General features: G+C 41.2%; 1 protein-coding gene and 1 long non-coding RNA gene across 3 annotated transcripts in view; one reads left to right on the top strand and one right to left on the bottom strand.

Annotated features, from left to right (window-relative positions):
* LOC101936037 (V-type proton ATPase subunit S1-like) overlaps nt 1-24,596 on the bottom strand; it is an 87,188-nt gene that overhangs the window by 20,090 nt on the left and 42,502 nt on the right. For both annotated transcript variants that reach the window (XM_005305681.5, XM_024109106.3), the window contains exon 7: nt 22,152-22,237. In XM_005305681.5, the coding sequence (XP_005305738.2) occupies nt 22,152-22,237 (86 nt within the window). The remainder of the gene's footprint in view (nt 1-22,151; nt 22,238-24,596) is intronic.
* Nucleotides 1-24,596, top strand: part of LOC135973264 (uncharacterized) — a 38,244-nt gene that overhangs the window by 3,899 nt on the left and 9,749 nt on the right. The window contains exon 2 of the long non-coding RNA XR_010590079.1: nt 21,279-21,445. This is a non-coding gene — a long non-coding RNA (uncharacterized LOC135973264). The remainder of the gene's footprint in view (nt 1-21,278; nt 21,446-24,596) is intronic.

Raw genomic sequence — 24,596 nt, 5'->3', positions numbered from 1 at the left:
TTTAAAATGGCCAGGAGGGCAAGATGTTGAGGTTTGAAAGTATATATGTTTACTGCACATGCACAGCACTAGCTCCTTAGCAGGAGGCTTCCCAGGATTCCATTTGATAGATAATATATTCTAATAAGTGTGCCATAGGCATCCTGGGTGAAATCCTGGCTCCACTGAAGTCAGTGGCAAAGCTTCCATTGACTTCAATGGGGCAATGATTTCATTGCTTGTTTTTAAGCACTCAGACAATACTCTACATCAGCGGTTCTCAAACTGTGGGTCGAGACCCCAAAGTGGGTCGCGGCCCCATTTTGATGTGGTCGCCAAGGCTGGCTTAGACTTGCTGGGGCCCAGAGTCAAAGCCCAAGCCCGAGAGCTTCAGCCCTAGGCAGTGGGGCTAAGGTTACAGGCCCCCTGCCTGGGGTTGAAGCCCTTGGGCTTCGGCTTTGGCCCCCCCAGCCTGGGGCAGTGGGGCTTTTGCTTTGCCCCTCCCCTGGGGCATCAGGGCTTAGGCGGGCTTGGGCTTCAGTCCCCCCTCCTGGAGTCCTGTAGTAATTTTTGTTGTCAGAAGGGGTTTGCGCCACGGTGCAATTAAGTTTGAGAACCCCTGCTCTACATGATCCAACTGTGGCTGCAAACTGTGTCAAATCTCCCTTGTCTTATTAATGCAAAGTTCTTATACAGCCTCTGCAAAGGTAGTGTCTATGCTAGTGCCACATATGAAAGTATGAAGTATGAAGCAAAAAATTAGGGGTGGGGCAGGGACTACTGGATCTCTATTTATGTGGATCCATTAGTTGAGAACCCTTCCAAAAGGAGTGTCAAAGGGCAATGGCCATTACTACAGCATATTGGTTGGAATAGAGGTTTCATTATAGCCTTACAACCTGTCTGTAGACTGTAGCCTCAGAGAACTCTGTCTCCTTAAGTTCCTGCTTAGCTCCCTGCAAATAAATTAATACACCCCAAACTGGGAAAAAATGAGTTAAGAAGCAGTCCTGGGCACAGGTGACTTCACCTCACCACCCCAGTTGCTCCAGCTGGAGGAGGAGCTTAAAAGAGAGCCAGGCCATTTGAAAAAGGGACAGACAGGAGAGACCTATCTTGGAATCCCTCAGTAATGGTACAGCAGGAGTCCTGGCTGCAAGGGAGAGGGCCTAATGGAGTGACTAGCCTTCCCCTAGGACTAGGGAACCCTTCACTCCAACTTCTGGTGGATTATTTATGGGGCTTTGATCACACCTTGGACAGGGAAAGTACATGGTAGGAAGTGGCCCAGGGAGGCACTCTGGGGTGTTTGCTGTCGCTGCCTCTTGTAGGTCCCTGGGTCAGAGCCCAGTGGACAGGGAGGGTCTGAGCTCCTCTACCACCTTTCGTGAAGTGGGCACAAACCCCTTCAGAAATAAGGGGGGATAGAGACACTGTAAATTTTGAGTCAAGGGTGCAACACCCACAGTGGATGGAGGTGGGCTAAAGACACTTTCTTTTTGGACTACATATATTTTGTTGGACTTTGTTACTCTATAAAGAGAAAATCAATTGGTGACCTAGGCAGAGGGCTGAATCGCTACCTGAACGGGGGACTGCTAGAGCTGGGATCCAGTGACCAATCACCAGGAAGCAGCGGTAAGCCCAACCCCATCACAATTGGCTTTGTGCAGGGAGAGGATTATTTTACCCAGTACACACAAGCATAATGGGCTAAATTAAAAAGCTTTGACTAATATTAATCTAAATCATGCCCTCAATGTTATTAGTTCCCCCCCCCATCCATTCTTACTACAGAGTACTGCCTTTTAAAATGTAACTCGGATCCTTTTTGAGCAGAGCAGCTAGTTTAGGACCATAGGGATCTTCCAGTTCGAAGTAGAAATTGCAGGAGCCTGGTATTCTTTGATGTATTGTTTATTCCTTGTTTATTTACAAGGAATGTACAAACTCCCGCTCCTCTGAATGCAGGAGGAACCAAGAACAAAAAGAGCAGTTTCTAAGTTTACAGCCCAAGGCCTTGTTAGCCAACAGACCCAAAAGCTCGCTGTCTAGCTTTTTCCAGCATCACATTGTGCTTACCTTAGTTGTGCTTAGTTCTTGGCGTTCTTGCTTTTTGCTTCTGCCTCCCTCTCTGTTTCTGTGTTTTCTGCCCTCTCTCTCTCTCTCTCTCACTCAGACACACATACCTGGTCATATGCTCAGTGGAACCTCCCACCCTGCCCGCATGGCGATAGCTTCTAAACAAACACTATTAGGCCTTATTTTAGGTGCAACACCTTTAAGTGTTTCTTAAAACTATCTTAAGTGAAGGGTGCATTAACACATCAGTTTGAATGAGGTTTTTTATCTCATCCCATAACATTTCACCCAGCTCATAATAATGTATTAACCCACATATTTTAAATGAAGAAATATGTCTCCCCTAAAGAAGAGAATATTACAGAGGAAAATATTCAGTTTTAATATAAAACTTTGAATCTGTCCCTAGGCCCCTCCCCCCAAAATGTAATTATTTTATTTTTGTATTGAGAAAAAGATCTGAAGATTAAATTGTATTTTGTCTAACAATTGACTGCACATTATGGGAGGATGGGCCCAGCATATCACCTAAAGAGGGTTTTTTAAACCACTTGCTAATAACTGAAAACAAGACTATAGGAGACAATGACTAAGCTATGGGGATTAGTTGAGTATGTCTTGAAAAAATATAAGTGATACATTTTCAGCAGACTAAAGCTTTATTTCCACTGCTGTACTGCCAATACTTTAACCAGGGGGTCTCAGAGAGATTTTTCCCTTTATCCTCTGAAAAAGCCCATATATCAAAGGTGCATTTGCCTGCAGAATCTATCAGTTTGTTTCCCTATCTCATGCGAAAGGAAGGAGGCAACACCATTTGGCAAACAAACATCTTTTAAATGCACTTTGCTGGAACGCTTATACTTTGTTGTTGAAAATAGAGACAGTATATTGATAGGATAGTACACCATTCAAGTGTTTGTGCTATTTAAAGGAGGGCAGAACAAATAACTTTTAGGGAAACCTGGAGGTGCCCTTGGGAAAGACTCAAAAATACCTACTCTTATGTAATATTTTTGAGTCCCAGGGATAAGTCATCTGTGGCAGGAATGATTTAGCAGGACTGAAAGAGGGAATTAATTCCTTCAGAGGCAGGAAAATTAACCCAACCTTTCCTTCAAGTTGATGCTGGAATTTAAACAAAGGGTCCCTCCAGAAAATCACTACCTATTTCTATTTCAAACATGCATTTATTGTTCCTTTGTTTTTTTAATTTTATGATCTATACCCTGCTGCAACAAACATGAGTTTCTCTAGTTAGAATCATCCTATCCAAATCTATACATTTAATGATAACTAAAAACAACAAAATCCTTACTTAGAAAATTGGTTAAGATTATATTGTATTCTCTTAAATGCAATTTAGTCTCCATGTTCTAAATCTTTAAAGGATATTATTTTTTTTACCCTTTATCTTTCTGTTGGGCTTATCAATAACAATTCTGATCTCACATGCACAGTGAACAATCGCTGTAGCTGACTGAACAAGGCACATAATGAAAGGGATGCACTTTGCATTGTCTTCGATCAAAATTAGGCTGACCTGGTAGAACTGAGTGTAAGAAAGGACTGAGAGTAAGAAAGGACCCAATTTGTTCCTTTGATCTGCATTGTTTGACTCCTAACTCAGAATAATCTGTGGGTTTTTTTAAAGGAAGAAAGAGCCTCCATGGAAAACATCTGACCCACTGACTTTCCTCTCTCCTTCAGAATGGAGCAGATCCTCAGATCCACATAACTGGTATTTTGCTGGTAGCTCTCTCAAACCAGTGTGGTTCATAGAGCTACGGCAATGGGGTCCTGGTCTATGATTAGGGCTCCTATGCACGGTGGTGCTACAAATAAATAATCAAAACAGAGATTTTGGGTCAAAATGATATTACACAGATTGTACATGTGCAAGAGAATACAACAGAATGGAAACTGCTTACAATAAATGTAAAGAGAAGTACAAAAATAGTGGGGAAATAGTGATATAAGAAGATTCCAGGATTGTCACTGTGTGTGTCATTTTTTAAAGTCCAAAATGTCTGAGTCAGTGAGGAGCAATGGAAACAGCTACCAGCAGGGTGAAGGGCTCTTTTGGTTCAGAATATCAGCAGGTTGAATCATCACGGGGATTCCCAGTCTGTTACCATACAGTTTTTAAATTCGCAGCCATTTGACTTTACAAATTACACCTGTGCAGTTTACAGCTGCAGTTAGACATATCTAATACCATGCCAAGAGTTGTAGACCATTATGATCTCAGAGATAACCAATTACTACCCTAAGCAGCAGTTTCATTTGGTTATCTGAGGGAGACTGCACAGATCAAGGATTACTTGGCTCAACTGCAATGCCCAAGCAACAGCACAGGCTTTCAGCTACTAGTACAATAAACAGTTGTAACAGGATAAAAACTCTCCATTCTCCACTGTATCTAAGGATGGGGTTTTTCTGGGTATTTGTCCAAAAGGCAATACTACTTTTTCTTCCCTGAAAATAAGTTTCTCCATATTATTTTTTCTTTGACTGTTTTATGGCCCACATAATAATGGCAATGAGAAAAGGCCCTGGTGGCACAGGAAAGAGTATGACACAAATGAAGAAATGGCTTATAAAGTGAGAGTTAGTAATGGACTGGTCCTTTCATTGTTCATCCTCTGGACTAGATTTTGGCCACCCCTCTGAGTAAGCTGCCCTGCCATACCCCCGGAACTTCTGCACAAGGGCTGACCAGAATTCCAATGGTAAATGTAGTCCCTGCTCCCTCTCTCAGCAGTATGCACTACAATATTGTATTTATTCATTAATTTATTTAACCATTTGGAATCCAGAAAAGTATTTAATTGTAATAGTCTCTAAGAGCTATAACTTAAGATTGAGACTTCTCAAAGTCTCAAAGTTTATGGGGGGAGGGATAGCTCAGTGGTTTGAGCATTGGCCTGCTAAACCCAGGGTTGTGAGTTCAATCCTTGAGGGGGCCACTTAGGGATCTGGGGCAAAATCAGTACTTGGTCCTGCTAGTGAAGGCAGGGGGCTGGACTCGATGACCTTTCAAGGTCCCTTCCAGTTCTAGGAGATGGGATATCTCCATTAAATAATAATAATAAAAAAAAAAAAAGCTAAAGAGGGGATTTAGCCCTATAGAGTTCCCATGGAAATTAATAGAACTTGCATGGTTAAATCCGAGAATCAGCTTAAAAATCATAACTGGAGATCTTCTAGTTTGTGCAGGTTATAAAAAAGAGACATTGTGGATCTGAGAATAAATGCATCCTAAATGATCTGCACTCTCGTGTGTTATGAGACCCCTGGTTGATACCAGAATGCAGTCTCTTCAAATAGAGGCAGAAATATTCTATTTTCCTTCTGAACTAAGCCTCTGGAATGTAGGCAGCATTAGGAGTAGCCAAAATGCTATTTTATAGGAATGCAGGCTAGGGAGAAACATGTATGGTGTGTGGATTTAGGTCACTTTAGAAATTCAGGCTTTAGAAAATCAAGGTGAAAGTGTATTGCACAATTTGACTAAGCTGTTTCGACTTTGGGGCCAAATCCTAGTCCTTAGTCAGGCAACACTTGCAATGGCTTCAATGGGGAATACAACTCCCCCTCCCCCAAAATTATACTGTACTGATGTTTTCTGTGTCCAGTGAAGTAATAATTAGAGATCCAGTTCTGAATTAGACAACCAGAAAGAAGTACCTGGTTAAAACCCCACATAATTAAATCCTCTGTATGACTCATGTACTGTATAGTTTAAATACTGACAATACTTGGCAGAAGTGTGCACTTGGAAATTCCATCTGCAATGATACACACACACACACACACAGTCATCAGAATACAGTGGTGTGTAGGAATTCACTGACACATGACATTTTGATGAGTGCAAGGATCCTCAGAAGAGGAAAATGTGTACCAAAGAATGAATGAACTCATGCTTCACTCAGCAATCTGTGACCCAGCTGTACATTGTAGGGCAGTAGAATTGAGTGCATTCACCAGAAGAAGGAGAGAGAATTGAGGCAACAATCCTATTTACAAGTGCACAGCAGGAAATGTATTTTAAAAATAGGATTTGCTGAAATTGGAATGGGCACTTTAGCTCCTCACACAGATGAAATGAAACTTTCAGAAAATGTACTGCTTCTGAGTGCACTCTTCACATTCATAGATGCTTTAAGCACAGTTGGTAATAAATCATTAGAAGGTTACTTGCTTGCATTGTGAAGTGGATCATACATACTTTATTTCATATCTGTGTAAAGCAGCTTCTAATAACTGCAATTCCAATGAATTCATGTCACTTCGCCTTGCAGACTCTCAGGATGAGGCAGTTCTACCTCTTTCCCCATCCTTACCTACCATTCTCATCATACTCTATCCTCTGTTCTTCCTATATAAGTTTAGACAAGTCACTCAGGGCAAAAAGCAGGTATCTTGGATGTATAAAGGAGGGGGGAAGTGTGTGCATACACCTGCAAAGAAGCAGGGAAGAATGTGGACCTAGTATTCCCTTAATCACTAGTCAAGAGGCCTGCTAATGCCTGCTTCAGTGCTCCAAGAAGACGGGGGCACATCACCTGCTGACATTACCATACTTCCAGTCCCCACCCCCCACCCCGAACACATACACGCCCATGAACGAACAAAATGGCTCAGGGACCTTTGCTCAGCATCGATTCTGCTCCCATGCTCCTAGAACCCTCACATTATTAAGGCTAGAATTTTGATTTTAACACCTAAGTTTCGTCAACCAGAAATAGGTGTAACAATACAGGGATATGCGGCAATGGCTGTAAAGCACTTTGAGATCTTCAAGATGGAAAAATGCAAGTAATGATATGGTGGCTGTTTAGTGGCCTGTGTGAAATGTGTTTGGAGTGTCAGCCCACTTCTCTACAGATTGGTGTGCACATCACAGAAACTTCATGGGTGCAAGGGTTCACCCCAGCAGATTTTTGCAGAATGGGGCCTATGAGGTTTCTTTACAGTAGCTTGCAACAAATTGCAGAATTCCCCTCCATTTTTTAAAGAAAAATTGTGAAGTTTCCTGTTATTTTCTCCCTACAATATTAAGTTTTGCAAAGAAACTGAAGGCTTAAATCTCAGTTATCCTATACAGTTTAGTCATAAGTTTATTACATCAGAGTTTTGCAACTGACTTTAATGGAACCAGGATTGGACTCTCAAAAAAACAAAACAAAAAAAAAAAAGCTTGCTTTGAGGAACTGAATAATGTTAAAGATGCATTTTGTGAAGGGGTTGTTTTTTCTTACATTTCCCAATTTAAATTGCATTTTGGACAAACAGAACAAACAAATGTAAACTATTCCACTCAAAACAGATAGTATTTTGGTTTTATACCAGATTTTTAGAACTCATGTATGTCCTTTTATTCAAATCAGATCTTTTTAAAACTAATATTAATGGGTTTAATTGTTTTTTAAGATATTGCACTGGAAAACCAAACTGCTGTTGAAAGGAGTATTTAAACAACATATATTGGTCAATAGGTGTTCATTGTTGCCACTTTTTAAACAGTGAGAGTAATTAACCATTGGAACAATTTACCAACGGTCATGGTGGATTCTCCATCACTGACTATTTTAAAATGAAGATTGGATGTTTTTCTAAAACCTATGTTCTAAGAATTGTTTTGGAGAAGTTCTTTGGCCTGTGTTATGCAGGAGATCAGACTATATCACAATAGCTTTGGAATCTATGAATCCCAATTTTCTCACAAGTAATAGGATTTTGACCCCTGCTGCAGGTAATTTCCCCACGACAGTGAGAGAAGCTGCAACCTTCATACCATTTTCAGAATTCCCAGAGGAAAACGTGCTCTGACTGGCTGCCTTCCCTACTCCCTCACCTCCTGAGGAAGAGCAGCCAATCAGAGATGGTGCAGGAGGCAGGCAGACAGTAATCTCCTTCCCCATTGGAACTGAGAAGTTTTTTTTTAAATAGAGACAGAGGGGGAGGGAATTACCAATACTGTTTTCCCAGGGAAGAGGGAGCAGAAAAAGCATTGCAGTTCAGGGGAGCCCTACTCCCACCTCTCCAATCCTGTACAGTGAAAAATGGGTTCACTCCTCTCTGCTCTTCCCACCTTCCCTTCCCCTCCATGAGGGTTTATCTTCACTACAGAGTAGGTGTGGGCTCCTAATAGGTACTGCCCTTGTCCCCACTCCATTCACACACAAAAAACCTCTCACCAGCGTTTGGTGGTGCTTCCAACCCAGGCAAGCCGACATAGATGGGTTTATCTTTTAAAGCCAGAGTGAAAGCAGAACCTGGGCCAATAACCCACCCACTTTGCATTGAAAATGCAAGCTAAATCACATCCTCCATAGTCTTCCCACTATTCCCTCTCTACGCCCAGCGGGACAGACATTCTTCCACAATTCACTGGGAAAGAATCTACGCACTGCAGTGTAGAAAAGGACACAGTCCTGGGTACGGCTTTACAGTGTGGATGTTCACATCCCAGCTAAACTAAAACAGGTGCTCAGAGCAGGTGCCAATCACCCAGGCTAATTCTGTAGTGAAGACATACCCTAATGCCACACCACCAGGCCTGGGAAAGGGGTAGATTTGCAGCTGGAAGGATGCAGAATTGGTTGCAGCATGTCACTGGGAGTTGCATAATTAATTGATGTAGGTGTGCAAGGACCAAAATGCATTATTCACTATACATCTGTGACAGTTGCCATCACTAATTGTCAAAGACACATTTTATGAGCAGGGGAAGTTCAAAAATCAGAAGACAGACCAAAAACACTATTTAATCCTTTTTATTTTATAATTTTTTAGGCCAGTCTCATGATTTTTTTTCAAATTTTGGGGTTGGCAATACTGTGTATTTCACTTTTTATTTTAAAAATTAATCCTTTTTATGGAATGTAATTCGAAATTACATTCCATAAAATCTATGAATCATACATCACCAACTTCCATTCCTTGGGGACCATCTTTAATCATAAATGGTAGACTGACAAGATGCTATTAGGCCATTCACATTCTCTGGGTCAAATTCTGCCCATAAGTTACATTATGTTCAGTGTGATCCCATCATTGTAAATCTGGAGCAAATCCACTGTAGTAAATTCTGAGGTACTCTGAATTTACATCAGTGTAACTGTAAGGAAAATCTGGGCTTCTGTCCTTTGCAGCACTAATGAATCGTAGGGCAAAGGACAATAATATTAATAAACAGAACCTGTGTGACAGGGTCGTCCAAGGGAACTTAATTAAAGCATGTATTTTGCCACAAAAGAATGTAAATAGAAAGGTGCTTGCCTTCTGTTCTGTTTTCTTATGCTCAGTAGCACAGTTGAGTTTACTGACAATAGAGTAAAATTATGTAAGCTAGAGAATAACTAAAAAACCAACCCCACACACAAGAGAGACCACAACAGCATGTTTGGCAAAGCTAATCTTATAACTAACAGACTTGCCCTTTGGAAGGAAACTATTCAGAATTTCTTTCTACTTGATATACTTTCCTCACCCCACATTTCTCACATGATGGCCACAAGTGTACTGAAGTTCAGTTAACCCTTACAGCAACAGAGGACCAAATGTATGAACTCATCTCCTGTCTCAACAGAGCAGTTATCCCACTTTCCTGCCAGCTCCTGAGCCATCATCTCAATCAAATGAGTCTCCTTTCACCTCTGTTCCTTGTTCCCCAAAATTTAGCACCAAAGCATGCACCCCTTACTAGCAAGCTGACCATAACTGGAGTTTCTGACTACTGATCCCTGTCTTGTAACAGCAGCATTAAATTTTGGAAATCTAATTGATGACAGGTGACTGGGGCCAGAAAATAAAGCCCAGTTTCTTGCCAGCACGCCTGTGTGTTACACCTTTACTACACAAAAAACCCTCGTGTCTATTGTTCTTATAACTCCTGTACTCCTAACTCCTTCCCATTCTAGATAGCTCCAAGCCTGGCCTCTGGCATGGACATCCCAACATTCTGGTTCTCAGCCTGACAGAAAGGTCAGGAACAGTAGCAAAGAGAAGATGATCATAAGAAAAGCATAGATTCGGAGAAGAGAGGCATTCCCAGCAGTAAGAAGGTGATGAATGAATCTGAAGATAACTCCCAAGAGTCCAGCCCAACTCTGAGACAATAAATCCTCCTTATTCCATTACCTTCCCAGTGGGTTTGGCTGAAAGTCTGTCCAGTACTTCTTTGCATAGATGCAGACGTGTATTCCACTTAGGTGTGTGCATGCCCAGCGCGCCACAGCCTTTTGGCTAGTGGTACCCGTAGAGGGGCGGTGCTTGCACCCAGTGGCTCTGCCCTCCACGGCTATATAAGGTGGCGCTGTCCTGACTTCCTTCAGGTCCTTCTCATCACCAGTGGCTGGAGTCAGAGCTCTGTGTGGTTGTAGTCTCACAACCTCACATTTAGTCTTAGCCTAGTTTATTTTATATAGTTAGTAACCAGTAGATAGTGTTAGTTGATAGTTAGCGTTCCCAAGTGATACCTTTTCTTGACTACGTGTTTTTCCATCAGAAAATGCCAGTTTGTCAAAATTCTGTGGGAATATGTCAATTTTGATGAAATTTTATTTTAAAGATTTTAATGAAGTACCTTGTTATTTTTATATTGTAATCCTTTTCTAAGATAAATGAAAATATAAAAATAAAATTACTAAACATAATACTAAAGTAAAAATAAAGCCTTATCTAATGAGTCAGAACGTGTTTCAGAATGAACATGCCAAATCTGTGTGTTTGGCTAGCTTGTCTCTAACCACCAGATCACACATTCCCCCCTGCACACACACACACCTATATCCAGGAAAAGAACCCAGGAATCTTCATTCCTCGCAGTCTACTGATGTCTGGGAAATAGTAACCCACTGGCAAAGTATGTGCTGCATTCCTCTCCACTGGTTGGTCAAAATAAGGGATAGCAGTCACTTCTTTAGCTCAAGTGGTAGAGGTCTATGCTGGGGATCTGACAATACACTGTTCAAACCCTACTACCAACCCATGGGGGAAGGAGAGTGTCATCATTAGGGCCCTACCAAATTCACGCACATGAAAAACACGTCACAGACTGTGAAATCTGGTCTCCCCGCATGAAATTTGGTCTGTTGTGTGCTTTTACCCTATACTATACAGATTTCACAAGGGAGACCAGAGTTTCTCAAACTGGAGGTCCTGGCACAAAAGGGAGTTGCGGGGGGGGGGGGGGGGAGGGGGGTCGCAAGGTTATTTTAGTGGGGACATGGTATTACCACCCTTACTTCTGCGCTGCCTTCAGAGCTGGGCTGCTGGAGAGCGGTGGCTTTTGACCGGGCACCCAGCTCTGAAGACAGCAGCGCAGAAGTAAGGGTGATACCTGCCATCCTTACTTCTGCATTGCTGCTGGTGGCGGCTCTGGCTTCAGAGATGAGATCCCGACCAGCAGCCGCCACTCTCCAGCTGCCCAGCTCTAAAGGCAGCATCACCACCAGCAGTAGCACAGAAATAAGGGTGGCAGCACAGCAACCCCCCTACAATAATCTTGTGACCCCCTCCCACAACTCTTTTTTGGGTCAGGACGCCTAAAATTACAACACCATGAAATTTCAGATTTAAAATAGCTGAAATAATGAAATTTGCAATTTTAAAAATCCTACGACCATGAAATTGACCACAATGGACTATGAATTTGGTAGGCCCCTAGTCATCATGGTTGCACAGGATGGATTTTTTTAAAGCAACTGGTTTATTTAATACACAGAGTGAGAAAGCTTCCTTTAGAACTTGTTTTACAGTTAAACATTAAAAATTATGACACAAAGTTCAACAAAACACAGGTTTCTCACATATTTTGATTGCTTGTGTTGCTACATTGGCATGTTTGAAGGCTGAGTATGCTACCGATTGGTAGTGGCTTATAATGACAGACCATCAGAGGCGGGGATGATCATGGACAGCTGGAAGAAGGAAATAAAAACCTACTCACTTTTGAGTGCTATTGTCACTCTGTGGGGAGTGGATAATGGGAGAAAGACACTGAGGCTGTAAAGAGAGATCTGGTATCTAACTAGTTGAGCTAAAATAGCTATATTTATTTAGTGCTTAGATTGTGCCCAGCTAGACAGACAGTGTGTGAGCCACCACAATTGCTTTAGGCAAATGAGTGAGTATAAATGAAAGTGAACAATAGTGTTGAATAGAGCTGGCTGAAAAATGAAAAATTATTCTCAAACAAAATTCTGAATTTTCAGAGTGTTTTCATTTCAAAGTGTTCAAACATGAATCACTTTCTCTCTTAAAAAAAAGTTCATGATTTTTCAAGAACAATTATCAAAATATTAAAAAAAAAACCCAATTCCCAGTAAATGAAAAATGTCAAAGGCTGTTTTGAAACATTTTTGATGACACTTTTGAAAAAATTTGTTAACAAATATTTTACAAAAGGCAAAAAAAATTGATTACATCGACATTTTTGTGAAAAAATTCATTAAAAAATACAAGAGTTTTTTTCCATTGCAAAACTGCCTTCCAGAGCTCATTCTAGTGTTGAGACAATAGAAAGACCAAGTACTGCAGGTGGCTGCTTAGGCAAAGTTGGGGCACTGTTCTGTCAACATGTGTGAGCTGTTTCAGCCTGTCAGTTGGAATAGCTATCATCCCTCCTATGCAGCAGTATCTGGGCACTTGAACTGAGTCCAGTAGCCCTTTCTTGCCACACTCAGCTCTCTTTCACCCAACTGTTCATTTCTTCAGAACAACACTGCAAATCCCAAAAGTCTTGAGTTAGACCCCCACACTCATGAAATTATTTTTAAAAAATGATTTTTGGTCAAAGATTAGATCATTTGAGGACGGGTCTGTCTTTGTAATTTTTTTTAAATACCCCTGTGAGACAGGGTAGCCTAATGCTTTGAGGAGCTGGATACATTACAGCAGGTTTCTGTAGTTTATAAAATTCTTATGTTGCATATGGTCTCATCAAATGAGTGAATGTGATACAAATGGAGTATAAAACAGTCTTCTCTTGTTCCTTCCCCACCCCAGTGTTAGGTTTATTTACACTGAAGCATTTTTCTGTTCCCGTTCATTTCCCATTTTCTTTTCCTGCTAATGAGCACCAGAGAACACTGCCACTTGGGAATCAGTTGGGTTGTCTTAACAACAACTTGAGAGAAAAGACCAAGGATAATTGCCCTGATCTAATCATGATATGCCAGGTGAGATTTGTGGAAGAAAGCAGAGTCTGGGGCCAATCAGAAAGGAAAGGATCCAGAGAAACTCAGTTCCTGAGTCAGAGCATGGGCAGTTAAAACATGGCAGGCTTCCTGAACCCAAAAGCTAGGGGTGGGTAGCCAAGCTTCATGTGGTGGGGTGAACCCTTTGAGGACAGCAGGCTGAAGACCTCTGCTGGGAAACTTACGTTTTGACTTTAGGGTTCTACGGTTGGAACATTTGTGCATGTTTTATCCCAGCTTGAGGAACAACAAATAAAACTTTTGTTTAACCCTGGTTTTACAAAAGCCAGTCCCTCCGCTTGAGGCTTCCTTGCAACACCTCGATGCTCCCAATGTGTATGTGACAATTACAGTATTACCAACTCTTGTTAATATATTCAAGTGATGTGATTATGGCCCCTGCTGCCAGAGCTAGTGGTGGAGGGCCTATAGCTGGGTGGCAAAGGGTGCCTCTGCTGTGCCCTGTTAACAATTCCTCCCTTCTTCAGGGCTCTCCTGTTCCATTCACGCCAAACACAGTCTCACAGGCCCTTCAGACCAGGCTCTTACCCTTTTTCATTTCCCCAATACAACAAACTAAAACTGAAAACAACAACTACTGATACTGTACCCCATGAGGAATTATTGGTTAAACTGGAAAACATGGGGATCGATATGAAAATCCAGAGGTGGATAAGGAATTGGTTACTGGGGAGAATGCAGCGGGTGGTATTAAAGGGTGAACTGTCAGGTTGGAGGGAGGTTACTAGTGGAGTGCCTCAAGGTTCGGTTTTGGGACCCATTTTATTTAATCTATTTATAACTGACCTCAGAACCGATTGCAGGAGTGGGCTGATAAAGTTTGCGGATGATACGAAGGTGGGAAGCGTTGCAAATTCGGAGGAGGATAGGGATATTCTGCAGGGAGACTTGAATGAGCTTGTGAATTGGAGTATCAGAAATAGGATGAAATTTAATAGTGAAAAGTGTAAGGTGATGCACTTGGGGATGACTAATAACAATTTTAGTTACAAGATGGGGACGCATTGGTTAGAAGTAACGGAAGAGGAGAAGGACCTAGGGGTCCTTGTAGACCGCAGGATGACTATGAGTCGACAATGTGATGTGGCGGTGAAAAAAGCCAATGCGGTCTTGGGATGCATTAAGCGAGGTATATCTAGTAGGGATAAGGAGGTCCTGCTTCCGTTGTATAAGGCGCTGGTGAGACCTCATTTGGAATACTGTGTGCAGTTCTGGTCTCCCATGTTTAAAAAAGATGAACTTAAACTGGAACGAGTGCAGAGAAGGGCTACTAGGATGATCAGAGGAATGGAAAACCTGTCGTATGAAAGGAGACTAGAGGAGCTTGGGTTGTTTAGTCTGACAAAGCGAAGGCTGAGGGGGGATATGATTGCTATCTTTAAATATATCAGAGGGATAAATACAAGGGAGGGAGAGGAATTATTCCAGCTTAGTACTAATGTGGACACAAGAACGAATGGATATAAACTGGCCGTGGGGAAGTTCAGGCTTGAAATTAGACGAAGGTTTCTGACCGTCAGAGGGGTGAAATATTGGAACGGCCTTCCGAGGGAAACGGTGGGGGCGACGGACCTGTCTGGTTTTAAGATTAAGTTAGATAAGTTTATGGAGGAAATGGTTTAATGGTAAAACATGGTAGCCAAGGAAAACCAAGCAATGGTACGTAAATAGTATAATGCCCAACAGGGGTCAGGCTAGAGACTCTTGCCTACATGCTCGGGGTATTACTGATCGCCATATTTGGGGTCGGGAAGGAATTTTCCTCCAGGGTAGATTGGCTGAGCCTCTGGAGGTTTTTCGCCTTCCTCCGCAGCATGGGGCAGGAATCACTAGCAGGAGGGTCTCTGCCGATTGAAGTCACTGAAACACAAGATTGGGGACTTCAACAGCAGAGTCCAGGGAAGGGTTTTGTGGCCTGCAGCATGCAGGGGGTCAGACCAGATGATCAAAATGGTCCCTTCTGACCTTAGAGTCTATGAGTCTATGAGTAACTACCCTGCTAGTCTTGAGTTCTGTCCTCAGGTGTCTCTTACCACCAGGCATTCTGCTCTGGCAGTCACTGCAGTTTCCTCATACTTCTTATAGTAGAAGCACCTGACCCAATCTAAGGTCTTAATCAGGGTTGGATAGTCCTAGCCCTCCAGCCCTTAAGGGCAAGCCACCCTGTTACAAGGCCCAACCAAGATCAGGATCCTTGTTCTAGACACTGCATGTAGCTCACTATTCAGTTCAAAGAATGGTGGTGAGTTTGTGACACAGGAGCTGAAACCCATCAGACTCATTTCATGTGAGGGCCACCAAACATCCATTAAGATGGAAACAATTTTTAATCCTTGCTGAATTGGGCTGGATTTAAATACACTCTTAAATAAAATGCCCCAGCCAGTTCTCAACTCCCATTATTCAGAGTATAAACACAAAAAATATAATAAAACAAATATTAACTCAAGAGTCTAATTCACCTCTAAATACATTTTTGCAATGTAAAGCCTTTCCACTAATTACTCCAGTGTCCTTATATTTACTTTCATACCTATATATTTCTTTTTTCACACAGCAGAATTGAACCCACAATTTTCAATTCTACAGCACAGACCTTCTTTCACTTCAGCTATAGGAGTAACTTGGTGAAGAGAAGCATGCTGTTATCCTCTAGGTGAGCCAGAGGGTCTCCTGTGCTCTTATCTCCCATTCCCCTCTCCCACTCCTTTTAAAAGGGTGCAGTCCCATAAGTGTATGTGGCCAGGGGAGGGACTGAAAGTGCAGGCTGTGAGTTAGGAGGAAGATTCAGAGCTGGTTGAGAAACTCCATGTTGATTTCCCTGGTCTGCAGTGACCCTGAAGAATCGACAAGTTTGCTACTGGAATTATCTCACTCTGTGGGGAGAAGGGAAAATCCCCTCCCAAATGGAACAATGTGGGTGGAATTCTATGAACTTCCCTTTGTGGAGTGTTCTGCCTTTGGCCCTTTGTCAATACTGTTACACATTACCGATTCAAGTTCTTGGCTCGGAGAGATATTCTATAAATATGCCAATGTCCTGGGCCCAAGATACTGAAGATGTAAATAATTATAGGTAAGTGACTGTCCTCATCAGATAAGAGGAGGTTCATTTCTGCATTTCCTAGTGAAGTCAATAGGAATATAATTATTAAACACAAGATGAACTTCAGAGAGGGTAGAAAACACATTAACTGATAAAACACTACAGACTTTAATGTCTTTGCTGAGAAAAGCAGCACTGCAGCATCTAGGGTTAAAGGTTAAAATACTGACTTGCAGTTATATTTAAGTGGATATCACACTAGAACATGAAACAAATCATGGGATATTGCTAAAAATATTTCTTTCTCCCTCTTCCATTCTGATTCCAAAATAACCAGGCTGATTTTTTCCCCCTACAGTAACATGCAACTAGCTTCAGCCAGCTTGAAGCAGTTCTTTGGTATAATTATTTTAAACAACACTTTGAATAGAATATGGAAAAACCTGGCTGACTTAGCAGGGCAATAATTAAGTATACTTTCTACATCTACAAGTTAAAGTTTATTTTTTAAATGTGCTCAAAGCTGGGGGGAAGGGATAGGAAAACCCAACTATTTTTTTCTTCTTGTAGCTAGCAGCAACATGTCTCAATATGGCCGATATATCCTTCCCCCAGGTTTGAAGACTATAAGAAAGTAAATGTGAATCCCCTACTCCACACACACACACACACACACACACACACACACACAATCCCAGCATTTGGATGGCATTTGGGCCATTCTCCTGACACTTATTGTCCTTGGTCCCTGGCAAAACTCCCATTATTGTGATGTCAGAGATTATTAAGTTCGATAGCAGATACTATCACCTTAATCAGAGAGAGAAGAGGTGAGGTGCCAACTGCAAGTGGATGAGGCAGCAGTTGTAAAGCATGTACAATCAATTTAAAAAAGTCACTGTACAAATGGAATTTTCCAACCCTGTCACTGGCCACAGATGATACCACTATTCTATAGGCTATAAGCAACTGTCACTGTGCTCAGTTGAGAGGCACAGCCTCCACTTCCTGTATGTTTTCATAGCCAAGAGTAACACATTCACCACCCAGCAGTTTTCGAAATCCCTCGTATGTCACAAAGGTCAATGAGGAATTGCATCTTGAACCTACACTCCTTGCACATGCAAAATACCTATTGACACCACTGGAAATTTTATGTGCAAAACAACTACTAGGATCAGGCTGACATACAGAACCAGAAAGTCTGAACAACAAGCTTCTTTAAATTTTCCTCAATACAACTCACAAGAATTACTGTGTGGCTCTGATTTTCATGTGGGACACAAAGGTGGGGAAGTGTAGCTCCAACAGAAAAAAGCTCACCTCTTCGAACAGAAAATGATTTGTCTGGCTCGGATTGAAACTCTCAAATTACTGCAAATATTAACTTTCTGTGAAGAAGCTGCTCCTCTTGACTCTACTTAAGGAAGCTCCAGCCTCTAGCTGTTGCTAGGCAATATGCATCTACTGCAGTCCCCTCTCTCTAGTCTCTAGCTACCTTGTGGCCTGCCAAGGAGTTCCTGGCTGAAGCTGACAACTGAAATGGCAACAGTAGTGGCTCCAAGAGATGAACTAGGTGCTGTAGCACCCGTAGAGTGGGCCTGGTGCCAAGTGTGGCAAGGCCTTTCTGACCCCCCTAACTTCTTGGAACCTTCACCTGAGAGGATGGGGTAACTCCAAAAAGACACAGCTGCCCTCCCTCAGTTAGGCACATACAGGCCTCCAATATGGGAGATATCAGGACCCAGGTAGAAACATTGAGAATTGTTCCATCACACAGGAGAGAGTGGGATTCCCTTTCCTGATGCAAAAATAAACCACCGTGTTTGCTGCTGAGGACTGACTCCCTTGCATAAGCAGTGACTGTAGGATGACTCTGTGACACTGCACTCCATATTCTTCACAGTGATATTATTATGATATGATTATGGCATAATTATGATGTATTTTGTACAAGATGTGTCATGTAAGGTGTCATTGGAAAAGTTATGATTTGATGATATGATTATCCTATTTGCATGCATGTATCATTTTTGATCTGAAGTTATGAATACTGACTATGGATCTGTATTTCAAATGTGATTACTCTGGAAAACACCCACAGATAGCCTTTCAGGTACCACAATGATGAAGCTAGACAGTGCTAATGGCTCATCAACAAAGACAGTGGGCTATGGAAAAGCTTAGGCTTCCTGTAAACGTTTCAGCCGGCCTGTAAGTAATAGCTGCTATGACTCAGCAAGGGCATGTGACCAGACCACATGATACTGAACTCCATTTTAAGTACCTGTATTTTCCCACAAACTGGGCTGGGAACTGTTTTTGGAACAAAGGATTCCCACCATATGTTAAAGCTATATAAGGTGGGGAGTAACAACATATAGGGGCATCACTCACCACACAAGGACACTCCTGGAAACACCTGAGGAACAAAGACCGAACTGGGGGAAGTGCTGGTCCCAGGCTAAAAGGATTTCTAGCCTGTGTATGGATACCTGGTGGACTGCTTGTATCATCAGTCACGGTGAGAAATTGCAAATTCATATCCAATCTTTCTAGTATCTTAGGTTTAGTTTGTGATTTTATTTACTAGGCAATCTGCTTTGATTTGTTTGCTATCACTTATAACCACTTAAAATCTATCTTTTGTAGTTAATAAACTTGTTTTTTTGTTTTATCTAAACCAGGGTGTCTTTGAGTGAAGTGCCTGGGAAAAATCTCAGTTTGGTTAACACAGGCTTGTTGCATATCCTTCCCACATCAAGGGGAGAGTGAACTATTTATGAGCTTACATTGTAGAGATCTCTGTGCAGTGCCAGACAGTATAATTTTGTGGTTATTGTCCAGTGGGGAGGGGGTGAGCCTGGGGAGCTGGGGAGCTGTTTGCAGTCAGGTAGCTCAGTTTGGGTGAGTGGCACCACCTGCTGTGGTGTTGAGTGTTAACAAGTCCAGGTGAGGCTGGCTGTGTCTCCAACCAAGTTGTGTGGCTATAGAGCCAACCCAGCTGTGTGTCTTTGAGGGGCACAGCGGTTCCCACAGCTCCCAGGTTGCACCCCGGGGATGACAACCCTTCACATTACCCATGTGACACAATCTAATATCCAGAGGAATCTTGAACTGGTTACCAAAACTAGTTAAACTGGTTCAGCATAGACTTGCTTTCTAAAGTATTAGCCATCTAGCTCCAGGCTCATGACCCAGAAGATATGGCAGAAACAATCAGACAGAGAAAGCCTGGGTAAATCTCTACCTCCTGGTGGATTTTCTATATGTTGCTTCCTTGGCTGTGGTCATCCTGGCCTTTCTTACCTGCTCACCAACCACCTCTCACCCGCAAGTGAGCTCTCTGGCTGCACTTACTAAAGTGGTCTTCCCCATCAATAGAGAAAAAGGACTTTAATCATAGGAGGATTTTGATTTCTATCATGTTAATTCACTTTCTCGGAGAGAGACTCTAGTCTGGAATCCTGCCCATGTTTTATTGTTGATAAGCATTTCTCATAATTGCTTTAGTAGTGCTTGAGGCTATGGAAGCTTCCACTAGAGAGAAAGGGCTGCGGCAAGGAGGTATTACCACTAGTCATGAATTGCTTAGCAACAGCTAGGAGGCAGAATTACCTGCAAGGGAGCCAAGAGGAACAACTGTTCAGCTCTGGAGTAGGTATCTCCTTTGCAGAAAATGAATTTACATATACAATTCCAATCTTTTTATAAGAAGAGTATTATGATTGAAGTCACTTTCCTTTAAGGGTAAGGAATGGTGTCTCTAGTCTCTGTTTGTCAGAAGGTGGAGATGGATGGCAGGATTACCTGTTAGGTTCATTTCTTCTGGGGCACCTGGCATTGGCCACTGTCGGCAGACAGGATACTGGGCTGGATGGACCTTTGGTTTGACCCAATATGGCCATTCTTATGTTCTTATCAATGGAGAAGAAAAACTTGGTGAAGGCAAATCTCTCATACTGAATAGTAATTAGAAGTGGAAGCACTTCCCAATTCCTTTCCAACAAAACAGTATCAAATGAGCTGATTAATGGATAAATGGCTGCACATGACTAGAACATTCATGGAAAAGTACCCTGACATATTAGTTTATAAATAGGAGTGAATGCCAAAAACATTATGCTGGATATAGTGTAAAGAGTTTTATTTAAAGCTAGATGCTGGTGACATTCTTCAGAAGTAAAGAATAATGTAAAATTCCTTTTCACGTAACCAACACTTTTGCCATATATAATGATCAGCTTCATGGTTGTCACTGGGTATTGAACCTGTAATCTCTATGTAGAGCATAAACCTCTACAGCATGAGGTGAAGGAATAAATTTGGCTTTAGCTGACAGTTGAGTACATTCATATCTTCATTAGACCAAGCACAGACAGAGAAGCGTAACACATATTGAGCATTGGGTTACACACAGAAGTATGGATAGATGAATCTCCAGTAGGTGCTGTACTGGCTGCCTCCCATAGCCCTCTACGACAGCTGATAAACCCTTGAAAGTACTGCAGTAATTTAATATCACTTGTACTGTGCAAATAACTTGAAGTGTTTTTACATGGACTTGAATTTAGAATGTAGAAGAGTTTTTAAAAAGGCTCAGTTTGTGGAATGTAGAATAATTAAAAATGACTGCATTACTTGAATTATTGAATAAAGCTCCAGTTGGCCGAACTGAATCACTTAAAAATCATTACAGATTTTAATATTTCTTTTAAATTACTCTCTATATTCCTCTAACCAACCCCAATTTTTTCTTTCAAAATCTACCAAATGCATATCTGCAATTTGCGAGTGATTGCTTCCTTCCATTTTATACAGGAAAGAATTGTGACCACTCATAATTATTATTGTGGACCTTCTTTAAAATGCAAAATTTACTGCTTATGAAAGAAGTTGACTGAAAGCCCTGGAGACTGAAGTCCACTCTTTATCCACAGGACATGGAAAAGCAGAGACAACAGTAATGCAAGTGTCCTCAAATTGATCCACCACTGAATCTTAACCTGGGACCTGAGCCCCGCAAGCCCAAGTCATCTGACCTAGGACAGCCATGGGTTTTTATCCCTGTGTAGATGTACCCTATGACGCTGAGGTCCTTTTCAAAGTACGTGCTTTTCAGGGTACTTTTAGTATGGCCTATGTTCTTTGTTCCTAGATGTGTGACCTTGCATTTGGCTGTATTAAAGTTTATGTTGTTTGTTTTCAACCAGCTTGCCAAGAGAAACAGGTCACACTGAGGAAAGTGGCCTGTTCTCATCATTATTTACCTCTCTACTAATCTGTGTGTCATCCACAAATAGTCCAGTGTCTGTATCTATTTGATTACTGTTCCTTCTCCTCAGACTACCACATCAAAAAGTGCAATCAGTTCTGGCTAAACCTCATCTATCTGGAACTAGATTTAGACCACCAACTCATTTCTCTGGACAACTAACATCCATCAGCTAATTAACAACTTCTGGCTAATAATGACCTGATCTAGGTTTGAACCCTCTAGAGATGAAAGACTTGATAATCCAGTGCTTCATTAAGGTCCTTCTTATGCAAAAGACAATAATTAAATGGGAAAAAATCTAAATATTATGTTTTTAAAAATTACAAGTTATTAAGATCACTAAAAAGGTGGAAAATTCACAAGTCTATTAAAAATACATGTCTGTAATTGAAAATCCAGGCAATCCTTTCTACACAAAGTCTTGTACAGGACTGACTGCTTACTTGTGTAATCCTGAAAGTCACGTACAACATTCATTAGCAAGTATTGTTATACGCCAAAAATCTGACAGCTCTAGACACGGAAGACTACTCACCCTTGAAGGTCTCATTGCAGTATAAATTACTGAAAACTGAATTCCTTGTTTTTGCAGACTCATAGTCAGTCTTCCAATTATTTTGTCTGTAAATACAAATTTGTATAGCTTACCAAACTCTAAAGTGAGAACTAAAAATCTATGATCATTGTACAAGTAACAGCATAGATAGGTATTTAAACTTACTAGTACAATTATTTAAAATCATCTATATGACACCACAAGTTGCATGATAATTTACAATCACAGAAATGTAAGGTGGGAAGGGACCTCAAGAGGTCATCAAGTCCAGTCCCCTGTGCCAAGGCAAGACTAAGTAAACCTAGACCATCCCTGACAGCTGTTTTTGAACCTGTTCTTTAAAACCTCCAATGATGGGGATTCCACAACCTCCCTTGGAAGCCTATTCCAGAGCTTAATTATCCTTATAGTTAGCAAGTTTTTCCTAATGTCTAACCTAAATCTCCCTTGCTGCAGTTTAAGCTCATTACTTCTTGTCCTACCTTCAGTGGACATGGAGAACAATTGATCCCTGGCCTCTTTATAACAGCCCTTGACATATTTGAAGATTTCTCAGATCCCCACCCCTCCCAGTCTTTCTTCTCAATTCTAAAGATCCTCAGTTTTTTCAACCTTTCCTCGCAGGTCAGGTTTTCTAAAACTTTTACCATTTTTGTTTCTCTTCCTTGGATTCTCTCCAATTTGTCCACATATTTCCTAAAGTGTGGTGCCCAGAACTGGACACTGTACTCCAGCTGAGGCTGGATTTTCAAGAAGGGAGTAAGAGACATTCACTGCCCTAAGGAAGTTACAGTCCACATTAGACAAGACAACAATTCAGATAAAGGAGGGGTTCTGAAGTTGTTAAGAAAGTACAGTAGGACGGATACCTGGGAGAGTGGGTTTAGGAAAGTGAAGGAAGAGAAGATCATCCAGCAAATGAGAAAAGGATATCTAAAACTGCTAGTTAAATTACCAGCTAATTAAAAATAAAACTGAAGAATTAGTAAACTGTGTTTATAAGAGGAGAAATTATACCATGTACCCCAGAATATTCAGAGCATATGATTATTGGAAACTTACCACCAAACAAAGCTCAAAGGGTTAGTGTTCATAAGATATGTGCACATTATGTACTATACTGAGAGTAATAATTCTACTTGCCTTTGTGAATTTTGGGTCTGATACTACTAACTCTGAAGTCAATGGAAACTTTGCTATTGACTTGAATAGGAGCAGAAGCAGATCATTAATTAGCCCTGCTGTTAACATTTCTGAGAAAAGAAAGTAAGTCAAGTCATGAAGATGGTGGCATAACTATATGGCTATACATGGAGGAATCATTACAAAGTACCAGGCTTTCCAAACTCAGTGTCTTGCCATAGTTTTGCAGAAGTGTTCAGTAAGGGAGCCCAAAGAATTTTCTTATGGAACATTCGTCATTCATAAAATCATAGATAATTATGACAATTTACAGCCTATCTCAAGTTTGCCAACTGAAACTGAAAATACTAGGAAAAAACTACATAAGATAAGGAGTACAGGTGGTGAATCTCAAGAAACATTAGCTTTTTCAGTGTGATTGATGGAGAAGTCAGTCAGTGGGCTAATATTTCCTGTCTTGGTACCTTTACTGCTTCTTATCTACCAAGCAAACCTTTCCGATGAATGGAGATTTCACAACCCATCCAAAACAGGCTTTTCATATGGATTCTAAGTGGACAAGCTACAGTAACTGAGTTTAATTTTCATTTATCAATATTTGCTCTCATTTCATTACTCTTTTAACCTCTTCTATTTAGTGAAATTGTGCTCTCACACTTAGGCAGCTTTAAGTAACTGTTTTTCAGCAGGATTTTACCAGGTTTGCACAACTAAGCCAATAACTATTTCAATCAAGAGGGGCAGTTATCTAAAGGTGTTTTTTTTAAATGATGATCAAAATTTATCTCCTATAAAAAACCCCACACATAGACTTTCCCCAGCAACATAAATGACAGTTTACATTTTATATATTTGATCTAGGAGTTCGGAGAAATTACATCCTGCAGATTTATGTGCAATAGGCACAGGCAACAGTTTCTCTTTAAAAAACCCAACAGCTTGAGTTACCATTTGCAGCAGGTATAATACTAGGTAAATGCATGTGTTTGTGTCTCATTTACGATAATCAAAGAACTTCTGAGATAATAATACATTATTTAGCATTTCACTGAAACAAGGAGACAAGCGTAGCTATAGCTACCAAGAATATCAATGACTTTTGGCTTTCAGAAAGGTCTAGAGACAATCTGTTTATTCAGAGGAGTTGTCATGTGAACACACTCAGGACAGTATGTTTCATAAAGACTACAATTCACCTGTTACCAAAAAAATACCAAAACCCCATGAAACACACACTATCCATTTCTTCTAAAGTATTGTTAAGAATGTTTCTTAGATTAT

The sequence above is a fragment of the Chrysemys picta genome, chromosome 1, assembly GCF_011386835.1.
Source record: "Chrysemys picta bellii isolate R12L10 chromosome 1, ASM1138683v2, whole genome shotgun sequence".
NCBI lineage: Eukaryota > Metazoa > Chordata > Testudines > Emydidae > Chrysemys > Chrysemys picta.
Note: the sequence above shows the minus strand (reverse complement) of the source record. Positions and strands in the feature narration are given on the sequence as shown.